The sequence below is a fragment of the Hyla sarda genome, chromosome 6 (assembly GCF_029499605.1).
Source record: "Hyla sarda isolate aHylSar1 chromosome 6, aHylSar1.hap1, whole genome shotgun sequence".
Lineage (NCBI taxonomy): Eukaryota > Metazoa > Chordata > Amphibia > Anura > Hylidae > Hyla > Hyla sarda.
The window spans coordinates 107,123,725-107,146,649 of NC_079194.1; the positions used below are offsets into that span (position 1 = coordinate 107,123,725).

Consider the following 22,925-nt stretch of genomic DNA (forward strand, 5'->3'; position numbering starts at 1 on the left):
CATTTTGGTTAATTAAATTAAATGCACTAGGTCCACTAGGGCTAAATAAGTGCAATAACCTTCCTTATTTCGCCAATTCTTGTGGTGTTTAACATGTATTTTTTTTTCTTTTGATCACAGTTTGTTATCACTCTGGTTACCTCTATCTGGTTTTGTGTATTTGGACATGTAACACTATAGTTGTCTTCTTAGCCAGAAGAACTGTCCTTTGTGACGTGAGGAAGAGGTGTCCTTTGCGACGCGAACCTAGTTCCTTTACAAAGCATCTGCTCTCCCACTGCGTATGGGATCTGTTTGTTCTAAAATAAGATGGAACAGTAAGGCTATGTTCACACAGCAGAATGTTTGTGAAATGTCCACCCAGAAAACACGCTGTGTGAACATACCCTAAAAGTTTGAACTAATGCTGAAACCACCTTGGTGAGTGCAACATTCTGAAGTTTGCTACTTTGCAACTTAAAAGGTGAAACTAATATATGAGAGAGACTCATTACATGCAAAGCAAGATAATTTAAGCTGTGATTTGTCATAATTGTGATGATTATGGCTTATAGCTCATGAAAACCCCAAAGCCCCCCCAATTACTATGATTTGGAGAGCCATGTCATCTGCTGGTGTTGGTCCACTGTGCTTCAGTAAGTCCAGGGTCAACGCATCCGTCTACCAGGAGATTTTGGAGCACTTCATGCTTCCTTTCCTTTTAAGTTGCATTAATTAATTACAATGGACTTTTGCACAATATTAATTTTTTTTTGCGTTTCACCTTTACATTGCTGATCCATAGAAGCTCATTGAGTGTTTTCAGTGTAGCAGAGCTTATTGAGATATAGCATTTCTACGCCTGTTCATTTTGATCTAAGTGAGTTTTATAATGGCAACAACACATACGTACATCTCTTTTCCAATTTTCTTGGGTGGAGATTTCGAGAAGATATATAGTATGTAAATATTCTGGCATGAGAACATTCAAGTAGCAATGCCAAGAACACAGCCTAGAATGTCATCCATTTAATTACAGTCGCCTCCGGTCAAAAAAAAAAACCTTCAAGAATTATTTGCCTGTAATTTTCTATTCAATCAGCAGAGGCCTCTCACTTCTGTATAATGACACCATTATAGGCCTGAAGTAATTATTTTTGCCATTAATTAGCAATAATAAATAAGCACTCCATCCCCAATCTTCACCCAGTGACCTTCTTTATCCTAAACTTGACTCCGCTATTCTGCAATTTAACGCCACTTTAAGCTAGCAGAGAAAAATGATGTACGGTTTTCCTAGAAGACGTAACTACATTTGCGAGCTTTGGTTCTGCTGGCAATCTATCTGAGTCTCCTTCATTATCGCACGGCCCTTTCCATTTTCACACTTAATCAGGATACATCTGTATTCCGTGTCTGTTTGTTGTCTTGCAGAAGTTGGCCGCTTCGGGCGAGCAATATGACATGGTGTTTATCGACGCTACAGAGGAGAATCCTATAAACTATTACAACCTGATTATGAACAGCAATATGCTAAAAATGGATGGTGTGATTTGCGTACAAAATGTTTCTGCAAATGAGACGGGAAGCCAGGAGCACATCAATGATGAGATTGGATTAAGGTCTGAGGAAATGACAGATGTAATTAATGTGGACACCAGAGTGGAGCAGGTTAGTGCTATCAGGCAGGAATACACAATGTTATGCTCCGATGTTGGTAGAGTAATTGAACAAACAGAAGGAAATATTTAATTTTAACAATCTATTTAGAACAGATAGCTGCCTTTATTGCTTTCGCTACTAGGAACATAGCTTTTTATATGTCACTATTAAAGGGGAACTCCAAATGAAAAATGTTATTGCAGATTTCTATTTCCCAAGTGATAACAAGATTTTATTCAAATTAATTTTATTAAATTGTCGGATGTCTCCTGGTAAAAAATGAAGCATTTAAAATTCTTCTATTGTACAACATATACAGAAAGTGGTCATGGCTACTTCTGTTTTGTTTATCACTAGGTTCACACAACGATAGAGTTTTCGAGGGCACGTTTATGTTGGAAACCTGTTGAATTGGTATTCTGATGCATGTTTGCACAAACAGGCACAGACCCCATAGTGACTATGCTCATCTCATATCCAGCACATATACATGTTTTGTTTTAGACTGGCTACACTACTGAGTGCAAGACAAAAGATGTATACATGCATGAAATGACCCGAATGTTATCATTAGGAGTCTACATTCAGGCCATTAAAGACAATCCCATTTTGACAGCTTGCTGACAGGTGCCGCAGAAGGCACAATCTTAGTGTGAAGGAGGTCTAAAAATGAAATTGGCTGTTAATATTTAAAGGGGTACTCCGGTGGAAAACTTTTTTTTTTTTAAATCATCTGGTGCCAGAAAGTTAAACATATTTGTAAATTACTTCTATAAAAAAATCTTAATCCGTCAAGTACTTTAAATACATTAACTGCTGAATACTACAGAATACTACTTTTCTTTTTGGAACACAGAGCTCTCTGCTGACACCTCTGTCCATTTTAGGAACTGTCAAGAGCAGCATATGTTTGCTATGGCGATTTTCTCCTGCTCTGGACAGTTCCTGAAATGGACAGAGATGTCAGCAGAGAGCACTGTGCTCGTGATTCTGCAGAGAGCTCTGTGTTCCAAAAAGAAAATAATTTCTTCTGTAGTATTCAGCAGCTAATAAGTACTTGAAGGCTTAAGATTTTTTAATAGAAGTAATTTACAAATCTATTTAACTTTCTGGTTCCAGTTGATTTAAATAAAAAAGTTTTCCACTGGAGTACCCTTTTAAAGGGAATTTGCCAGCCCTATTTCATGCTCAGAGCTCAGGTCTTAGGGAAGCATTACCACGCTGCAACATGCATGCCTCCTCCCTCCCCCACTCTTACCAGTCCTGCATGATGGTTTCCAGCACTGAGGCCTATATTTCAATCAGTTGAGGCAGGAAGTAGTTGGCAAGATAGAAAACAAGTTGCGGCTTGGCAATGTCTCTGTATCCCTTAAGCTCTGAGCATTATATAGAGCTAACAGATTCCCTTTAACATTGTGGCATTCTTGTTAAAATTCTCTGCAAAATTGTTAAGCCTTAATGTTCCATATCAATGGATAATTTTTCAATCTTCTTGGTTGGACAAATGGGCCCCATTCAGTAGTTTGGAGGGGGTATGGGGGGCATCATCGGTCTGGTGGCCCCATGAACTAGCAGCTGCCCACCCCCCACCCCTCTCCTGTGATAAATTGTCCCTTATCCATGTAACCTAGGGGTTACAACTTTTAATAACTGGAAAACTCCTTCAGGGCTCCATTTTATCTCCATATCTCTCCTTTTACTCTACAGAGCTATAGAGTTATATGATAAAGTTCTACAGCTGCACTAGGGGGATCTTAGAAGCTGACTGCAGACAGGTTTATTGCTCCATGGAAACTCTAGAAATCTATATAGTGTAAACTCCCCTATTGGAAGAATTTCACTTTAGCTAGATAGATATAAAGGAAAATTAAAGCTTTGTAGCAAAACTGTACAAGACTTGGCACATTTTACTCTTTTCACAAAACTTGTGATTTCTCTCTTTGTCTTCTAAAGGTAGCACTACCAGTAAAGGGCGTTATTGTCACAAAACGATTACCTGTTTCTCATATTAATGACACAATGGTAAGGCTGGATTTCACTCCCAACAAGGAATAATAACAATATTAATTAGAGATGAGCGAATCGAATCTGATGAATCCGAATTCGTAACAAATTTCAGGAAAAATTTGAATCACAACGAATGATGATGTGAGGACATGAGGCAAGGAATCCTGGGAAGGCAGGAACAAGGGTAGGCAGGATGACCCTGAATCACATGCAGCATGCAGCCTATCAGCAGCCAGCCACCCCTGTGATGTCAAAGCCCTATATAATCAGCAGCCATCTTGTGGCCAGTCACTTCAGCCTTTTATTGCAGAGAGATAGAGAGGGACAGACAGCAATGTGTGTTGCACAGAAAAGCATTTTTCCAGCAGTGATTCCCCTCCCAGTCTCATCAGCGTTCTGTTGCACAGAGAGAAGGACAGAGAGCAGTGTGTGTTGCACAGAATAGCATATTTACAGCAGTGATTCACCTCCCAGTCACTACAGCGTTCTATTACAGAGAGGGACAGAGAGCAGTGTGTTGCACAGTGTGTTGCACAGAACAGCAGCAATTAACCTTAAGCCCAAATCCTGCCTAGAAGCACTGATAAGGAAGGGAGTGAGATGGGGAGAGCAATTTTGGGTGTAGTACACAGCAACTGTGTGCTACAGCACTGCTGTGTACTGCTGGTGTTGTACACAAATACTGTTTTAAGCGTACTGGAGCGCATTGTCTTCCCCTCATATGTGCATACCACATATGTACATTTAAGTGGTGTGCAGTTTTGTTCCTGTTAAAGTCTTAAAGGCCAAGATACTGTGAAAGGCCAGGCAAAAGTACACACTGGCTGGTGTTTTACACAAATACTTTTTTAAGCGTACTAGAGCGCATTGTCCTCCCCACATAAGTGCATACCACTTATGTATATCTAAGTGGTGTACTATTTTGTTCCTGTTAAAATCTTAAGGGCCTAGATACTGTGAAAGGCCAGGCAAAAGTACACAGCTGCTGATGGTGTAGACAAATACAGTTTTAAGCATACTGGAGTGCACTGTCCTCCCCTCATAAGTGCATACCACATACGTACAACTAAGTGGTGTATTATTTTGTTCCTGTTAAAGTCTTAAAGGCCTAAATACTGTGAAAGGCCAGCCAAAATTACACACCTGCTGGTGTTGAAGACAAATACTGTTTTAAGTGTACTGGAGAGTATTGTCCTTTACTCATAAGTGCATACCACATATGTACATCTCAGTTTACTATTTTGTTCCTGTTAAAGTCTTAAGGGCCTAGACACTGTGAAAGGCCAGCCAAAAGTACACACCAACTGGTGTTGTACACAAATGCTGTTTTAAGCGTAATAGAGCGTATTGCACTCCCCTCATATACACACTAAGTATATAAGGCAGAGAAGTGCCAGTACCTGCACAGAGGAGTGTCAGAGGCCTAAATTCATCAGGCAGAGATTGCAGCAGACTAGGGGCGAGTGGCAGCAGGAGTTGCAGCGAGAGGCCTAAGCTCCCGTTATCAGCCAGCAGTCGTGTCTCGACCAGCAACCCATCTGCCATCATCAATTGGTTAACACGGTCATCCCCTTCATCACAAGCGACATCTGACACCCCCAGTCAACAGTCAGTGGGTTCCTCAGACACAACCCTCAGTTGGCATGGCCCAGGAGAAGTCCCTGTCCTCCCATTGCCTCTCTCCTATGCTGTTCCCTCCCCCACAGAAGTATCTTATGCTGTGGGTTCAGCTCCACTATTTAGTGAGGAATAGGATGATCCAGAGGACAGTCAGCAGCTACTGCCCAGCCAAGAAGAGGAGGAGACATCCGCCGCTTCCTCCACTAGGCGGGCAAGTAGTGGTGAGGAGAGTGGCGTGGGAAGTGTTGTTGCGAGCGTTCTGGCTCCTGAAGCAGACACTGTTGAGGAACCTGAGATGGACATCAGTAATGTGTAGACACAACTCGATGATAAAGCTGATTGCACTTGGGAGACGGGTGTAGAATGGGCTTCATCATCATCAGGAGATGTGTCATACCCATCTTCTGTCGCTCCAGATGCTCCTGCTCCTCCTACCTCGAGTCAGTCATTCCGCCAGCAATCCATCGGCGAAGCCATGTCCAAGAGACAGTAGTATGTGCCCACTCATCCCACGGTACAGAAGCTGAATATGCTCCTGTCCAAGTTGCTGGTGCTGCAGTTGCTCCCTTTTCAAGTGGTGGACTCTGCACCTTTCAGAAAACTGATGGCTTGTGCAGAGCCGAGGTGGAGAGTCCCAAGCCGTCATTTCTTTGCGAAGAAGGCAGTACCAGCCCTGCACAATTTTGTGGAGGAGAAGGTGGGCCAGTCCTTGAGCCTGTCGGTGTGTACCAAAGTGCATGGTAGCACCAACATGTGGAGCTGTAACTACGGTCAGGGACAATACACGTTCTTTAAGGCCCACTGGGTGAATGTGGTTCCTGCACAGCCACAACAGCAACTTGGACAGGTCACACTACTTCCGACTCCACGCTCTCAGGCCGTTGATCCTGTGACAGTGTGCGACTCCGCCTCCTCATCCTCCAGCGTGTCTTTAGTCTTCACTGCACGGACAAGGCTCAATGCCCCTTCAGCATACCATGTGCACAGGGCATGGCGGTGTCACGCTGTTCTTCACATGGTTTGCCTTGGCGAAAAGAGTCACACAGGTGAGGAACTGCTAAAAGTCATTCATGAAGAAATCGAACCATGGCTTACTCCATGAAAACTGGAAATGGGAACCATGGTAACCGACAACGGGAAGAACATCTTGTCTGTGCTGTGACAAGGAAGCCTGAGACATGCGGCCTGCATGGTACACGTATTCAATCTGGTTGCCAATCGGTTCCTGAAGTGTTCCCCCCATCTGCAAGACATCCTAACAATGGGAAGGAAACTTTGCATGCACTTCAGCCACTCATACACCACAAAGCACACCCTCCTTGAGCTGCAGCGTCAGAACTGTATCCTCCAGCATAGTCTGATTTGCGACGTTTCCACACGTTGGAATTCCACACGTTGGAATTCCACCCTCCATATGTGGGACCGAATATACCAACAGAGAAAAGCCATCACCGATTTCTTGATGATCCAAGCGGATAGGGGGACTCTTCTGTGTAACTTCAATGTCAACCAGTGGCTGCTCATACGTGACACCTGCCGTTTGCTCAGGCTCTTTGAGGGAGCCAGATTATTATTCAGTCACCAGGATTACGGGATGAACAACCTTATTCCACTGTTTCATTTACTACAACATGTATTGGAAACAATGGCTGGTCCGGGCACTGGAGACATGGCTACTACATCTCACGGCCACATGAGCCCTGTGGGGGCTGAACTGGAGGAGGAGGGGGAGGGGCACAGTGGAACACAGTTTAGCTTTCGCGAGATGGGCTGATTTTCTAGTCATCTGACAGCAGGGGAGGAGCAGGAGCAGCTAGAGGAGCTAGATGGTTATGATTAAGGCAAGTCAGAGGACCCAGACACACCATGGCAGTATGCAGTGGAGATGGAGGTAGGGCATCTCTCTGAGTCACTTGCACAAATGGCACGATGCATGCTCACTTGCTTGCGTAGTGACCGCCGAATTGTAAGCATTTGGCAGCGGGATGACTTCTGGCTCTCCACCTTATTGGACCCTTGTAACCGGCACAAAATGTGGGCCTTTTTTACACCCACTGAGAGGGAGGACAAACTGACCTACTACAGAGACATCCTAACTAGTCAGTTGGCCAATGCCTATCTGCACCATTGTCCATCCTCTCGGAGGTCTGACTCGGGTGCCCCTCTGCGCTCACCTTCCACTGCCATGGCTGCTGGGGAGGGGTGGAAGGAGCAGTATCAGCTCCATCAGCAGCAGCCCGAGTCTACAGTTGCTGATGAGTAGCTTTCTTCACCCGCATAGTGAAGCAACTCTTCAGCAGAAGGTAGACCTGGAGCAGGACCTGAATCAGCAGGTGGTGGCAAACTTTGACATGACCATGCCAACAAACCTTGAAGATCCGCTGGAATTCTGGGCAGCCAAACTTGATTTTTGGCTGCAACTAGCAGAGTTTGCACTGGAAAAGCCATCCTGCCCAGCCAGTAGTGTGCCATCAGAACTACCGTATTTATCGGCGTATAACACGCATTTTTTAGGCTAAAGTCTATTTGCGTGTTATACGCCGACAAGCCGCTGCAGTTCAATGATTTAAAGCGGGCGCTTTAAATCAATGAACTGCAGCGGCTTTTGCAGGTGCAGAGACCTGCCGTCGCTGCCCGATTCTCTGCCCCTGCCTGTCCTGGGGTCCAGAGACTGTCTGCGCCACTGCCCCACTGCCTCCCCCCATTCCCGGCTTTTCTGACCCCGCAGAAGTCCCGTCGCTGCCCGCTTCTCTCCCCCTGCCTTTCCTGGGGTTTAGAGCCTGTTGCCAGGGTCAGGTCCGCGCTGCTTCTGGCTCCGGTGGGGCATCCCCTCCGTCGTTGCTATGTGCTGCACGGCGCAGTGACAAGTGACATCGCATTGAAGATGTCACTCGTCACTGCGCCTCGCAGCTCATAGCAATGACGCAGGGGAAGCCACACCGGAGCCAGAAGCAGCGCGGACCCGACCCCGGCAACAGGTAATTATAAAACCGGGGATGGAGGAGGCAATGGGGCAGCGGCGCCTATAGCCAGGGGGAGAGAAGCGGCGGCAGCAGGGCTCTAGACCCCAGGAAAGGCAGGGGGAGAGAAGCGGGCAACGATGGCCTCTCTCCCCCTGCCTTTCCTGGGGGCTTCTGCGCGGTCAGAAACAGTGTTTCGGGGTATACACATGCACACACATGCACCCTAATTGGGTAAAAAACATTTTCTACCCAAATATCCTTGGTAAAATGAGGGTGCGTGTCATAGGCTGGTGCATGGTATACCCCGATGTTCTCCTCATGCTGTCGCCAACTCCAAGCTGTGTCATTAAGCCACTATATGTCTCCTCATGCTGCCACCAACTCCAGGCTGTGTTATTCAGCCACTATATGGTCTCCTAATGCTGCTGCCAACTCCAGGCCGTATCATTCAGCTAATATATTATCTTCTCATGCTGCTGCCACCTCCACACTGTGTCATTCAGGCACTATATGGTCTCCTCATGCTGCCGTAAACTCCAGGCTGTGTCATTTAGCCACTATATGCTGCTGCTGCTGCCGCCAACTCCAGGCTGTGTCATTCAGCCAATATTTGTTCACCTCATGCTGCCGCCAACTCCAGGCTGTGTCATTCAGCCACTATAATTTCTCCTCCTGCTGCTACATCCTCCACGCTGTGTTATTCAGCCATTATATGGTCTCCTTATGCTGATGCCACCTCCAGACTCTGTCATAGTGCCGCTCTGTGACATTGATTCCAATAGCGAAGCCTCTGATCTGCATGTCATACTTTATAACAGTATTATTTCACTAACCCAGCACATACCCTATGCATGTTACAGCAAGGCAAAGTGATCTACACCCCTATTGAGGCTTTCTGTAGGCCAGAAATAGCCGTTTTTAATAAATTCGGACCGAATCAAATTTTTAAAAAATTCGCTCATCTCTATAATGATACTATTACTACTACTATAGTAATAATAATGATGATATATCTGTGACATATGCTTCATGGTTTCTGGAAAGTTAAACTAACATTTTTTTCTTGAAGAGGCGCTCCACCTAAAACATGAATATTCTAAACTATTCAACAAACTTCTTCCTTACTTTTTCAATTAATAATAAACCAAATGACCAATAGAACCTCCAATTCAGGAATCATTCCCTAGGCCCCTTTCACACTACAAAATTATTCTGTTTTAAAGATCCGTTCGAAGTTCCGTCTGAAAATCAGCTATACGGCCGTTAGAAAATTCCATTTTAGTCTAAGGTATTCTTACATTATCCTTTTCAACCCGTTATAGCCCGTTATTAATAATGGCCGTTATTTTGTGACGGAAGATAGTAACAGGAGAAATAGTGCAGGATTTTGTAACTGCCGTTTTACAGCTGATTTTCAGACAGAACTTCGAACGGCTCTTTAACCCCTTAAGGACCAAGGGCGTACAGGTACGCCCTTGGTCCTGCTCTCCTGATATAACGCGGGGTTACACAGTAACCCCGCGTCATATCGCGGCGGGCCCGGCGTCATATTGAAGCCGGGACCCGCCTCTAATAGCGCGCAGTGCCGATCGCGGCACCGCGCGCTATTAACCCTTTAGCCGCGCGCTCAGAGCTGAGCCGCGCGGCTAAAAGTGAAACCGAAAGTGGCCGGCTAGCTCAGTCGGGCTGTTCGGGATAGCCGCGGCTAATCGCGGCATCCCGAACAGCTGACAGGACAGCGGGAGGGCCCCTACCTGCCTCCTCGCTGTCCGATCGCCGAATGACTGCTCAGTGCCTGAGATCCAGGCATGAGCAGTCATGCGGCAGAATCGTTGATCACTGGTTTCTTATGAGAAACCAGTGATCAGCATAGAAGATCAGTGTGTGCAGCGTTATAGGTCCCTATGGGACCTATAACACTGCAAAAAAAAAGTGAAAAAAAAAAGTGAATAAATATCATTTAACTCCTCCCCTATTAAAAGTTTGAATCACCCCCCTTTTCCAATAAAAAAAAAAACACAGTGTAAATAAAAAGAAAAATGAACATATATGGTATCACCGCGTGCGGAAATGTCCGAATTATAAAAATATATCATTAATTAAACCGCTCGGTCAATGGCGTGCGCGCAAAAAAATCCCAAAGTCCAAAATAGTGCTTTTTTGGTCACTTTTTATATCATTTAAAAATGAATAAAAAGCGATCAATAAGTCCTATCAATGCAAAAATTGTACCGTTAAAAACTTCAGATCACGGCGCAAAAAATGAGCCCTCATACCGCCCCATACACGGAAAAATAAAAAAGTTATAGGGGTCAGAAGATGACAATTTTAAACGTATTAATTTTCCTGCATGTAGTTATGATTTTTTCCAGAAGTCTTAAAAAATCAAATCTATATAAGTAGGGTATCATTTTAATCGTATGGACCTACAGAATAAAGATAAGGTGTCATTTTTACCGAAAAATGTACTACGTAGAAACGGAAGCCCCCAAAAGTTACAAAACTGCGTTTTTTTTTCAATTTTGTCGCACAATGATTTTTTTTTCCGTTTCACCGTAGATTTTTGGGCAAAATGACTGACGTCATTACAAATTAGAATTGGTGGCGCAAAAAATAAGCCATCATATGGATTTTTAGGTGCAAAATTGAAAGAGTTATGATTTTTTAAAGGCAAGGAGCAAAAAACGAAAATGCAAAAACGGAAAAAACCCCGGTCCTTAAGGGGTTAAAACAGAGTAATTTTGTAGTGTGACAGAGGCCTTTGTAATAGAGATCTATTCCTTAGTAACAGGCAAAGACGGTAAAAGCTGGGTGACTACCCTTGTAGGGGCCCTTATAGCTGCTATATTGATCATTGTTCATGTTTATAGAAATAGTGAAAAGGGAAGAAAAAAGGAAGACACCCGCCCCTAGTGAAGTATAGTTAGACAGTTGCAATAAAAATGAAACAAGAATTCCACTTACCATATAGTGTTGCGCTAAGAGCACAACACCTACATTCGCCTGTAGAGTGGATATCAACGGTCCTGCAGCTCGCAATCATTCCGATCACTGGCTTCAGTCATCGGTGGTAAATAGTAGTGATGAGCGGCATAGGCCATATTCGAATTCGCGATATTTCGCGTATATATGGACGAATATTCGTCATATATTCGCGAAATTCACATATTCATTTTTTTTGCGCATATGCGAACATATATATGGGCATATTCGTGAATATTGAGCCCTCCCTTCTTTAATGGTATAGGGAACTAATTGGCTAGTGCAGTGGTCTCCAACCTGCGGACCTCCAGATGTTGCAAAACTACAACTCCCAGCAACTACAACTCCTAACTAATGGGCTAGTGCAGTGGTCTCCAACCTGGGGACCTCCAGATGTTGCAAAACTACAACTCCCAGCAACTACAACTCCTAATTAATGGGCTAGTGCAGTGGTCTCCAACCTGCGGACCTCCAGATGTTGCAAAACTACAACTCCCAGCATGCCCGGACAGCCAATGGCTGTCCGGGCATGCTGGGAGTTGTAGTTTTGCAACATCTGGAGGTCCGCAGGTTGGAGACCACTGCACTAGCCCATTAGTTCCCAATACCATTAAAGAAGGGAGGGCTCAATATTTGCGAATATGCACATATTAGGAGAGCAGAGAGGGATGCAGTGATCACTGTGATGTGTACTGTGAAAAAAAAGCGAATATTCGTAATTGAGAATATATAGTGCTATATTCGCAATATTCGCAAATTCGCAATATTCGCAAATTCGCAATTAAAATTTGAATTTCTAATATTCGTGTGCAACACTAGTAAATAGATGCAATGGGTAACAAAGGAGATATTTTCAGCAGCGCTGGACTTTATTTGTAGCACATGCAAAGTGTTTCTGGCCCGAAATGGGCCCTTCGTCAGGACGAGGTGTTGATACAAAGGTTGTGAAGTACTGACATTATATACACAAAGAGATTCATTACAAAAAGAGACTTACCTCAATCAAGATTAGGATATTCACAAACAACTATTAGTTGAGTGACGTAACCACTCTAAAATTTAAAAGGCAGATAGTTGCCACTACACATGTTAAAAACACATATATTTCTCCCATCATAGAAATTCATGTGTTTTTAACATGTGTAGTGGCAACTATCTGCCTTTTAATTTTAAAGTGGTTACGTCACTCAACTAATAGTTGTTTGTGAATATCCTAATCTTGATTGAGGTAAGTCTCTTTTTGTAATGAATCTCTGTGTGTATATAATGTCAGTACTTCACAACCTTTGTATCAGCACCATGGGGGAGATTTATCAAAACCAGTGCAGAGGAAAACTTGCCCAGTTGCCCATAGCAACCAATCAGCTTGCTTCTTTCATTTTTATGAAGGCCTGTGAAAAATGAAAGAAGCAATCTGATTGGTTGCTATGGGCAACTGGGCAAGTTTTCCTCTGCACAGGTTTTGATAAATCTCCCCCCATGTCCTGACGAAGGGCCCATTTCGGGCCAGAAACGCATTGCATGTGCTACAAATAAATGCCATTTTATTCAACTATCAGAGCTTAGTATCTTCTAATCCACTTGGTCCAGCGCGGCAGAAAATATCCCCTTTGTTACCCATTGCATCTACATGTTTTTCAAAAGAGATCTTAAAACGCTACAGTCATGACTTCTTACCCTCATAAACTAATCCAAGGATGGCAAAGATGTTTACAATTGCAATTCAGGCATACCTTTGGCTGCTTTCTAGCAGTCTTGATCAGCCAATAAAAGCATGGCACTGCCCTGCGTCCACCATGCCTATGTCAAAGCTGGGATCATTTTGTGATTGACGCAGGTGTCCTCAGCGCTTGTGCCCCTTATCATCCTTATTTGCGGGTGGCGACTTTTCAGAGTGCTCGCTCGTTCCCTACGCACACACACACAATTTTAGAAAAAAAAGACCAGTGCCCGTTATCCTGTGTTCTTTTGGCAATGAGCTGCGATTACCAGAGGCAGAGAACTTGCTCACTCTCTGCCTCTAGCATTATACAGGTGCACTGGGGCCATTGGGGCGCTTGCTCTAAAAGCTTCTAACAGTGCATCCCTTGCACTGTGAGAAGACAGGAGAATGGGTGTTGGTCTTTTTTTCTAAAGTTGTGTATGTGTGTGTGCTGAGGGAGTGAGCACTTGCTCTGAAAACATGTCGCGGTAACACAAGAATGATAAGGGGCATGAGTGATGAGGACCTGTGTCAATCACACAGCGCTCCCAGCATTGACATACAGAAGATAGGTGCGGCAGCCGTGGGGGTTTTGTCACACCTATCCGACTGTAGCTGACCGTAGTATAAAGCATTTTTCAGGCTGATCAAGGCTGCTAGAAAGCAGCAAAAGGTATGCCTAAATTGTAATGCTCTCTTGACATGCCAGAATTTCTGTATGGAATTCGGCATGAAAATTCTGCATGAATTTATAGCCAATACACTTCAATGGGATCCCACTGCCCTATTCACACAGCAGAATTTCTGCTGCAGGAAATCTATTGAAGTGAATTGGCTATACATTTTTGCAGAATTTTCATGCAGAATTCTGTGCAGAAATTCTGCAGTGTGAACATAGCATAAAAATGTGGTACTGAGATACATAGAACTGAAAGTTTCTAGAGTGGATTTTTTTTACATCACAGTAGTTTATTGTACACTATGGCTTCCACCCTTTATGAAAAATATGGGCCTAAAATTTATAAAAACAAAAAGTAACGCTATATAAACATGTTAAAAACCATTTGGGACCAGACATCTCCATTCTATCCATGCCATGCCATGACCTGGTCCAGATAACTTAAAGGTGCACTCTGCCTCTAGACATCTTATCCTCTATCCAAAGGATAGGGGATAAGATGTCTAATCATGGGGGGTCCAGCCCCTGAGACCCCCTGTGATCTTCGAGCCGGCACCGCAGCGTTCTGAACACGGAAACTTGGATCTTCCATGTTCATGACATCGCGTAACGCCTCCTCCATTCATGTCTATGGGAGGGGGCACGGTGGACAGTACTTAGCAGTCACGCCTCTTTCCATAGACATGAATGGAGGGGGCATGACGGCTGTGGTCGCCCATCATCCGGCACGGAGTGGAGTTCGCTTCGTACACCGGATGACTGGGGTGCCACACCGGAGATCCCAGCATCTGGACACCTGCGATCAAAGGATAGCGGAAAAGATGTCTAGGGGCAGAGTACCCCTTAGAGGACCTGGTTTGGAATCTCTATGGAGCCAATAAGGGTCTTTGTTTTTGTGCTTCCAATATTATTCATAAAACGGCAACCGTATGATGTACCATGTTTTAAAAATGTATAAATATAAAAACAACCGTAATGGATGATGTTTGTTGCATCCCCATCTAGAAAGGGGTTGCAGATGATGATGTTTTTCGAGGATTTAAAGGCCGAAGTATACTGGATCGTCTACGTTTGGATGGGAAGGTCGCCTATGTTACTGGAGGGGGCCAGGGCATTGGACGGGCCTTTGCTCACGCTTTGGGAGAAGCTGGTGCTAAAGTGGCTGTTATAGACATGGTACTGGAAAAAGCCGAGGCTGTGGCCAATGAATTGGGCCTAAAAGGTAGAGTATACTGAACGTTCATTTACGATCTAGGGTTCCTGTTGTGATGGAGGATTCACCCTATCAATTTACTAAATTCTGAATCTGGCAAAACAGCATAAAGCAGTGTTTTCTGAACAGTGTGGCTCTGGCTGTTGCATAATTACAACTCCCAGCATCACCGGACAGCCAAAGGCTGTCCGGTCATGCTGGGAGTTGTAGTTTTGCAACAGCAGGAGACACACTTTGTGAAAAACACTGGCATAAATAATGCAGTAAAGAAACATACACCATATATTGGCATAACCTTTTTTTTTTTTTTTCTTCAGTTTTCAATATTTTTCCAGTTTTCAATATTTCTCCAGTTCAGCTTGGTTTGGTGTCATGTGAAAAAAGAGTTGACGGTTCTTGCTATGCTTTGCATGAATACTCCAGACAACCAGGCCCAATAGCACAGGAATATGAGATCTCTGACAGGTTCCAAATATTCTGTAATAATTAATATGTAACACAGCATCTAATAGTTATTGTAGTGGTAGCACACTTAGTTTTACTGTGATTTTTACCAGGTTGACACGTACATGTGAAGTATTGGTTTTCATTGTGCCTCTCCTTTTCTCCTGGTTGGAGAATAAAAATACGGGGAACTGTATGTGTTTTTTTATTTGATTTATTTATTTATGAAAAAAACAAAACAATACATAAGGTTCCCCATATTTCATTCCCAGCCAGATACCAACCAAGCAGCAACAGCCTGATGTTACCAGGGTGGGCGTGGATCATTGTTACTGGCCATTCCAAGCCTAAATAACACCAGCCTGTTACTGCCTAGGCCCAGGAGCACCATTTTTGATGCTCCGGGCCTGTTGGTACTGGCTCTTCCCAGTACTCCTGTGGTGGTGAGCACCAGGCTAATATTTGGGGGTTAGTGCCAGCTGTAATTGGGGATAACGCCCCGGCTTAGCAATGGATTTAATCTATAAGACAGCTTCCACTACTAAGCCTGGAAATTAAATTTAAAAAACATGACACTTTGGAAAAATTATTTTATTTTAAAAAAACACTACCCCGCAGCCCTCGTTAGCCATTTTATTAAAAGAAAAAAAAATCCAGTTCATCGACGTAGTCCAACGAGTCTGCCATAATCCTCTGCATACACAGATCTTAAACGAGAAGAAAAAAATCCCACAAAAAATGGGTTAGCTCCTCTGGGGACAGCACCAATAATGCCAGGGAAGCCTCCAATTGTTTCAAAACTACAGCTGGAGTTATAGTTTAGCAACAGCTAGAGTCTCCCTGTCTGGGAAGGCACTGCCAGAAGGATCTGTTCACCTTACAAGCGCTGCAGAATCTGTAGGCGCTATATAAATAAATAATAATAATAATTATTATTATATAAAATGTACAATGTGAACAGAGTTGTAGTTTAGCAACAGCTGGAGTCTCCCTTTCCGGGAAGACACTGCCAGAAAGTACTTTTGCATGCCTTTCCGGGTTGGCATTCCCAGATGATTACTTGCACACGCTGATTGGATCGGTGCTGTCTCTCCTCTTTACCTACAGCTATCTATAGATAGCCAACGGCTGTCAGGGCATGCTGGGAGTTGTAGTTTTTCAATGCTGGAGGCATACTGGTTGTAAAACACTGCGCACTAAACTCTTAGATATTTGGCTATCATTGTAAGTACATGTAATGAAATTTGCATGCTATATTCAATTTTGACCACTAGAGGGTGATATTTCCCAATAAACAGCTTCGCCTTTCCATATTGTTTAGTTCCAGCGAGAATAAGGATCATCCAATAAATAAGACTTTGATTGAACGTATGAGATAAACTTTTGTTTGAATAAAAAGACAACTTCATACATATTTATAAATTATTGTCATTCTATTTTTTTTTTTTTTTTAATAATTTCACCTCACCTAATTTTATTCTATGAATTGCATTGCAGGCATCCATTCAGTTGCCATGACAGCCGATATTAGCAAAGAAGAAGACGTGAAAAGAGTTGTGGACACAATTGTGGCTAATTGGAAAAAAATTGACATCGCATGTAATAATGCAGGAATTAATATGAATTCGGCCAGTGAAGATACTACACTGGAGGAATGGGATAAAACGTTCAGCGTGAACTTACGTGGCCTGTTCATGTGCTGCCAGGTAAGCAGTATGTTCAAAATTATTCATTTGTAAAAGCTGGTTTGTCTGTTTTTACAAGATACTTTTTTATCAAGTGTTTACCCTGCTTAGAAGTGGACTGAAAATGAACAAAATATCATTAACTGCAAGAACAGTGATGGCAGCGGAAGAAGAGTATGCTCATCTTGTGGAAGACCTGTTATGGGCTGTATGTGACAGGACTAGCATTCTTATACGTGAATGGATACTTGGTAGAAAAGACTGAGACATTCTAGAAGGGGAACTCTAGTTTCGGATTTTATGGGAGGCAATTGTGGTGGCCCAGTACCGGATGGTGTTTCCCTGTACCTTCCCTGCCCTGTCAGGCAGTGTCCCCAGGGCCCCCTGCAGTTGTTCCCCCAATGTAAATAGGTTATGTATTATATTGTGTATTGTACCTTTAACAAATGTACCATGTGATTGCTACTCAGGAGGTACTAGTGACCAGCTGACCCCAAAGGTGACCTATGGGCTCCATGCTAGACTCCCCCATATAAGTCCTGGGAGGAGCTAGCCTCTTTCTCTTTGCTGAGGTCAGTTGTGCCTATAGTGTGTGTCCAGAGTAGTGGAGGTCTCAAGTCAAGTTCTGCAGCCACAAGTCCAGTTCTGCAGCCTCAAGTCAAGTTCTGCAGCCACAAGTCCAGTCCTGCAGCCTCCAGTCAAGTGCAAGTAAGGTGAAGTCACTGTCCTGTCAGTCAAGTCAAGTCTTCTGTCTACTCAGCATGGCCTGCTCTAAATTCTCCTGTCTACTACAAGTCCCAGCAAACCTGTCACTGGTCACCTCCTTGGGCCCTGGCTGTACTGCATAGACTGTAACAACTGTCTACCTTCAGTAAAGCTACCGTTGTCCATAACTTAGCATCAATGTCTTCATTGCCCTCGTGCCTAGCCCAGGATCCAGCTGTATACCTTCGGGTGGTTAAGGCTAAACCACACCCTGGCATCATGAACACAAGGGTTTAATACTATCTGCCCCTAGGGTAACAACATCTGTCCTCCACCTCACACCCCGCCGTCATACCACACAATGATCTGTTGGTAAGGATGGAGGTGTGTGTGCCAGGACTAGTGTCATGAATGATATAAAACAGATATTTAGTAGTCCAGACTGGAACATTCCACATGGGGTACCCTAGCATGCCTGACAACAGGGTTAAAGTAAGGCAAATAGATATGGTACAAATTAGGATTCTTTGGATTCTGAACTTTTTGTTACTGACAATTTGCTTATACAAGAGAAGGGCATCCCTGAGACATATAGAACCTGCCCAAAGGTTTGTGGCCAGGTTCTATATGTCTCAGCTTACATGTGCTACATTTATTGGTGCTGGACGTCCTGCACCCAGTCCAGTAAATGTGTGCTGCTGCTTGCTCAGTGTGCTGTACAGGAGCAGAGGCTCTTGTCTTTGAAAAGAGTCCCAGCTGTTGTAGCTGCATTGCGTGGACAATCAGAAAGAAATCGGGGCATTTCCTGATCTAAATTGGGATCCGAATCAAAAACAAATCCTTTATGCTGACTTGGACCTGAAATGAATCTTGGGCGATTTACTTATCTCTAGTCATAATGTAAGAATGGAGACATGGTAGGCTAGAATGAGACATTACAGAAGGGGTACCTCAGTGTGATGATGATCTTATGGGAGGTAATGACTTGTAGTTGACACGACTAGAGTCATGATATAAGAACGGAGACATTTGGTAGTCCAGACTGACACATTTTTTAAGGGGTTCCCAAGGTGGGCAGAATATTTTATGAGAGGAGTGAACAAATACAATGAGATTATGAAAGTAATGGCAGGAGTAACCATAAAGAATTTGTAGATAGAGCTTTATAACTCACGGTTTTAGTGGCTGCTGCTTCTTTAGGCTTTGGCTTAGGAAAGATGAATTGAGATATGCTGATTGTGCTTGCTTGAATGTCAGAAACAAGAGAGCAGGAACAAGAGAAAGAATTTAGTGACTGCAGCCCCTTATATACTAAGGAGGCTGGACTAATCCCATTGGCTGCAAAGCCTGTAATTCCTGAACCCAGAGAACCCTGGGTACATCACCTGACCCAGGAAGGTCCTAAATATCTGTACAACTATTATAATATATCACATTGACCTAGGTAGGTCCTATACATTTGTACACTATACAGAAATACATTTATATGAGGCGACCAAGGGGCAAGCCCTGCAGTAGAACCCTCTGGAATGGAGGGACTCTAACTGAGGGGACTTTAGACAGGGACAGGACAAGGTCCTGTACCAGGATACCACAATATGTCATAAAAACGTGTCATAATTTGCTTATGAATAAAAAACCTATAACCAATCAGGACAAAGGAATGATGACGGCAGTGAGGGAATTATTATTATTATTTATTTTATATATTTATTCTATGGGACCATTTCCCACTTGTTAGCAAGAGCACGGTTGCATGTAACAGGGAATGTATTATGTATTTGGTGGGCATTGATACTGCAGCATATTTGTAGAGAACAAGGATTTTTTCATTTTTTAAATATTTATTTTAGCTTTTGTAGGTAGTTTTTGTTTGCCAAAACTAGGATTCCATCAAACAGTTTAAATTCGGCATCAGTTTCAGTCCTATTGGCTCACATGGGTTCTGTCAGCCGATACTATTCAAAAATATGAAAACATAAACTAGCATGAGGCTGTCCTTGGATATATGGCTAAAACTGGTTTGTTTTCTTCCAGCATTCTCCGGCATAATTGGAACAATAATGAATAATTTGTAGAACACTTTTAGTTAATTAATGTAGCACTGATAGCTGAACCCTTTAAGTGTTATCGGGTGGGGCCCGGTTTGAAGGAGCAACAAATTTTCTGTATTAACAGGCTCATTCAGTGTTTCTCTGATGCTAAGTAAATGAATACTTTAAGTACACTTTGAAGTGTGGCCTTTATCTTCTGTTGCCTAATCATTAATTAGGATTAACAGCTGAAGCTACTATTTAATTTGGAGACTTCTCCTTTTTCATTGATAAATATATAGAATGCGATTGGTTGAGAACAGATTTAAAGAGATTTAAGCTCAGGTATCATATCTTACAGTTAGGCCACATTCACACTGGGCAATTTAACTGGATTTGTTCCTTTACTGTTAGAGATGGTAGGAAATGTGATATATATAATTTTGAACATAATGGCTGTTGCACCCAAAAAATTGGACTAAATGCATCAAGTGCACCATTAAATTATTTTAGCAAAAAACGACCATGGCATGGGCAGAAAGGGAGAATGTGGCAAAATTTTTGCTTAACTTATAGCTGATCTAAACTTAGATTAGACAGTTCAAACTTAGACGAGACAGGCTAAGGCAGGATCCATTGTGCTAAATCTGGCACATTCTTAGGCTTTTCTAGTCTAATTTATACTGTCTAGACACGTTTTTATGGTCTAGAAAGTTTATATTGTCTAAGAATTAGACAGCATCAATAAAGTCTCCCATTCCTTTTTTATTTTTTGAAATTTAGGCTTTTTTGAAATTTAGGCCTAGTTTCACACAGGTTAGTTCTGGCATTTTTTTTTTGGGAAAACTGCCACTTTAGTCTTTGAGCCAAAGTCAGAAGTGGATCCAGAAAGGAGGAGAATATTCTTTATGTTTCCTATTCCATTTGGATACACTTCTGGCTTTGGCAAGCCATGTATTGCTATAGACTTACGGTATTTGTCCTGATGCAGGACTTTAGCGAAAAGAAATAAATAAAAAAAAGAAGAAAAAAAAGATTAAAAATGCAGCTAAATAATAACATTAAAAACACTACATTTGATACATAAATGGAATTTATCATTGTATATAGAGCTTTTTTTTTGTCTATTTTTGAGTGCAAAAATTTGCACAAGAGTTTTTTTGCGTCTTTTTTTGCGCGAAATCTGATAGAATTCTTCATACCCATGTCTACAGTTAAGTTTACCATAGAGCACCTTCTAATGCAGAATTGAATTTATTAACTGCGTTTTTCTTGCACAAATATACACCACCTCGGAGGACACGTACCAAAGAGGCAGAAAGCATTTGAGAAAGTGAATTTATTTTGGGACAGTTAGGACTTCTACTCCCATCATGGACAGACTCTGTCCATGATGGGAATTATAGTCCAGGGGCTGAGGGGCAGATTGCAGCAGGTCATTCTCCAGAAACCCGTTGCGATCCACATTTATTAACTGTACAAGCCGGCGGTACATGTGGCTACACTGTGCTCCCCGCTGGCTCCTGTATACATCTGTCACATTTGATAATTTCCGCCACCGGAAACAGGAAATCTGATTGGTGAATAGCTTTTCACCAATCAGAGTTCCGGTTTCCCGGCGGCAGAGATTTTGAATGATCTCAACTGTATATAGTATTCCCCACCGGCTTTTAGGCTTTTACACTTAATAAATGCGGATTGCAGTGGGTCTCTGGAGAATGAGCTGCTGCTATCTGCCCGTCAGCCCCTGGACTATAACTCCCATCATGGACAGAGTCTGTTCCATGATGGGAGTAGTTGTAGTACCGCAGTGCTAAGGGATGGCACTTGCACATCCCCCGGCTGCAGGACTTTTAGGACTACTACTCCCATTATGGACAGACTCCATGATGGGAGTTATAGTCTAGGGGCTGAGGTGCAGATCACAGCAGTTCATTCTCCAGAGACCTGCTGCGATCCACACTTATTAAGTTAACAAGCTGGCAGCACATGCGGCTACACTGCGCTCCCTGCCGGCTCCAGGCTCCTGTATGTGGTGTCATAATTCATAATCCCTGCCACCGGGAGACGTGAGCTCTGATTGGTGAATAGCTATTCACCAATCAGAGCTCCCGTCTCCCGGCAAGGATTATGAATTATGAGAGCTGTATAAAGAAGCCGGTGGGGAGCGCAGTGGAGCCTCCAGCTTGTTAACTTAATAAATGCGGATTGCAGCCGGTCTCTGGAGAATGACCTGCTGAGATCGGCACCACTGCCCTTGGACTACTACGCCCATCATGGGACAGAGTCTGTCCCATGATGGGAGTAGTTGTAGTACTGCAGCACTGAGGGAGGGCACTTGAACATCACCCGGCAGCTGGACTTTCAGGACTACTACTCCCATCATGGACAGACTCCATTATGGGAGTTATAGTCTAGGGGCTGAGGTGCAGATCGCAGCAGGTCATTCTCCAGAAACCCACTGCCATCTGCATTTATTAAATTAACAAGTTGGTGGCATATGCGGCTACACTGCGCTCCCCGCCAGCTCCAGGCTCCTGACTATGCTCTCTTACCAGGAGACGAAAGCTTTGATTGGTTAATAGTTATTCACCAATCAGTGCTCTTGTTTTCAGGCTTAGTAGTGGAAGCTGTCTTATAGACGGAATCCATTACTAAGCCGGGCTTAGTGTTAGCCCCATAATCAGCTAGCGCTAACCTCTAATTATTACCCTGGTACCCACCGACACAGGGGTTCCGGGAAGAGCCAGTACCAACAGGCCTGGAGTGTCAAAAATGGTGCTCTTGGGCCTAGGCAATAACAGGCTGGCATTATTTAGGATGGGGAGGGCCAGTAACAATAGTCCTTGCCCACCCTGGTAACCTCAGGCTGTTGCTGCTTGGTTGGTATCTGGCTGATACTGAAAATAGGGGGAAATATTTATAAATAAATAAACTAAAATGTGCGGTTCCCCCATTTTTTCAGTATCAGCCAGATACCAGCCAAGCAGCAACAGCCTGACGTTATCAGGGGGGTGAGGACCATTGTTACTGGCCCTCCCCAGCCTAAATAATGCCAGCCTGTTACCGCCTAGGCCCAGGAGCACCCTTTTTGACATTCCGGGCCTGTTGGTACCGGCTCTTCTCAGAACCTCTGTGGCAGTGGGTACCAGGGTAATAATTGGGAGTTAGCGCTAACTGATTTTTGGGCTAACACTAAGCCCCAGCTTAGTAATGGATTCTGTCTACAAGATGGCTTCCACTACTAAGCC

The 22,925-nt window shown here is 43.5% G+C and overlaps 1 protein-coding gene across 1 annotated transcript in view; it reads left to right on the forward strand.

Moving 5' to 3' along the window:
* LOC130277451 (uncharacterized) overlaps nt 1-22,925 on the forward strand; it is a 110,472-nt gene that overhangs the window by 13,002 nt on the left and 74,545 nt on the right. Inside the window, exons 3-6 of the mRNA XM_056528123.1 lie at nt 1,414-1,650; nt 3,595-3,663; nt 14,600-14,816; nt 16,749-16,957. Coding sequence (XP_056384098.1) covers nt 1,414-1,650; nt 3,595-3,663; nt 14,600-14,816; nt 16,749-16,957 — 732 coding nt within the window. The remainder of the gene's footprint in view (nt 1-1,413; nt 1,651-3,594; nt 3,664-14,599; nt 14,817-16,748; nt 16,958-22,925) is intronic.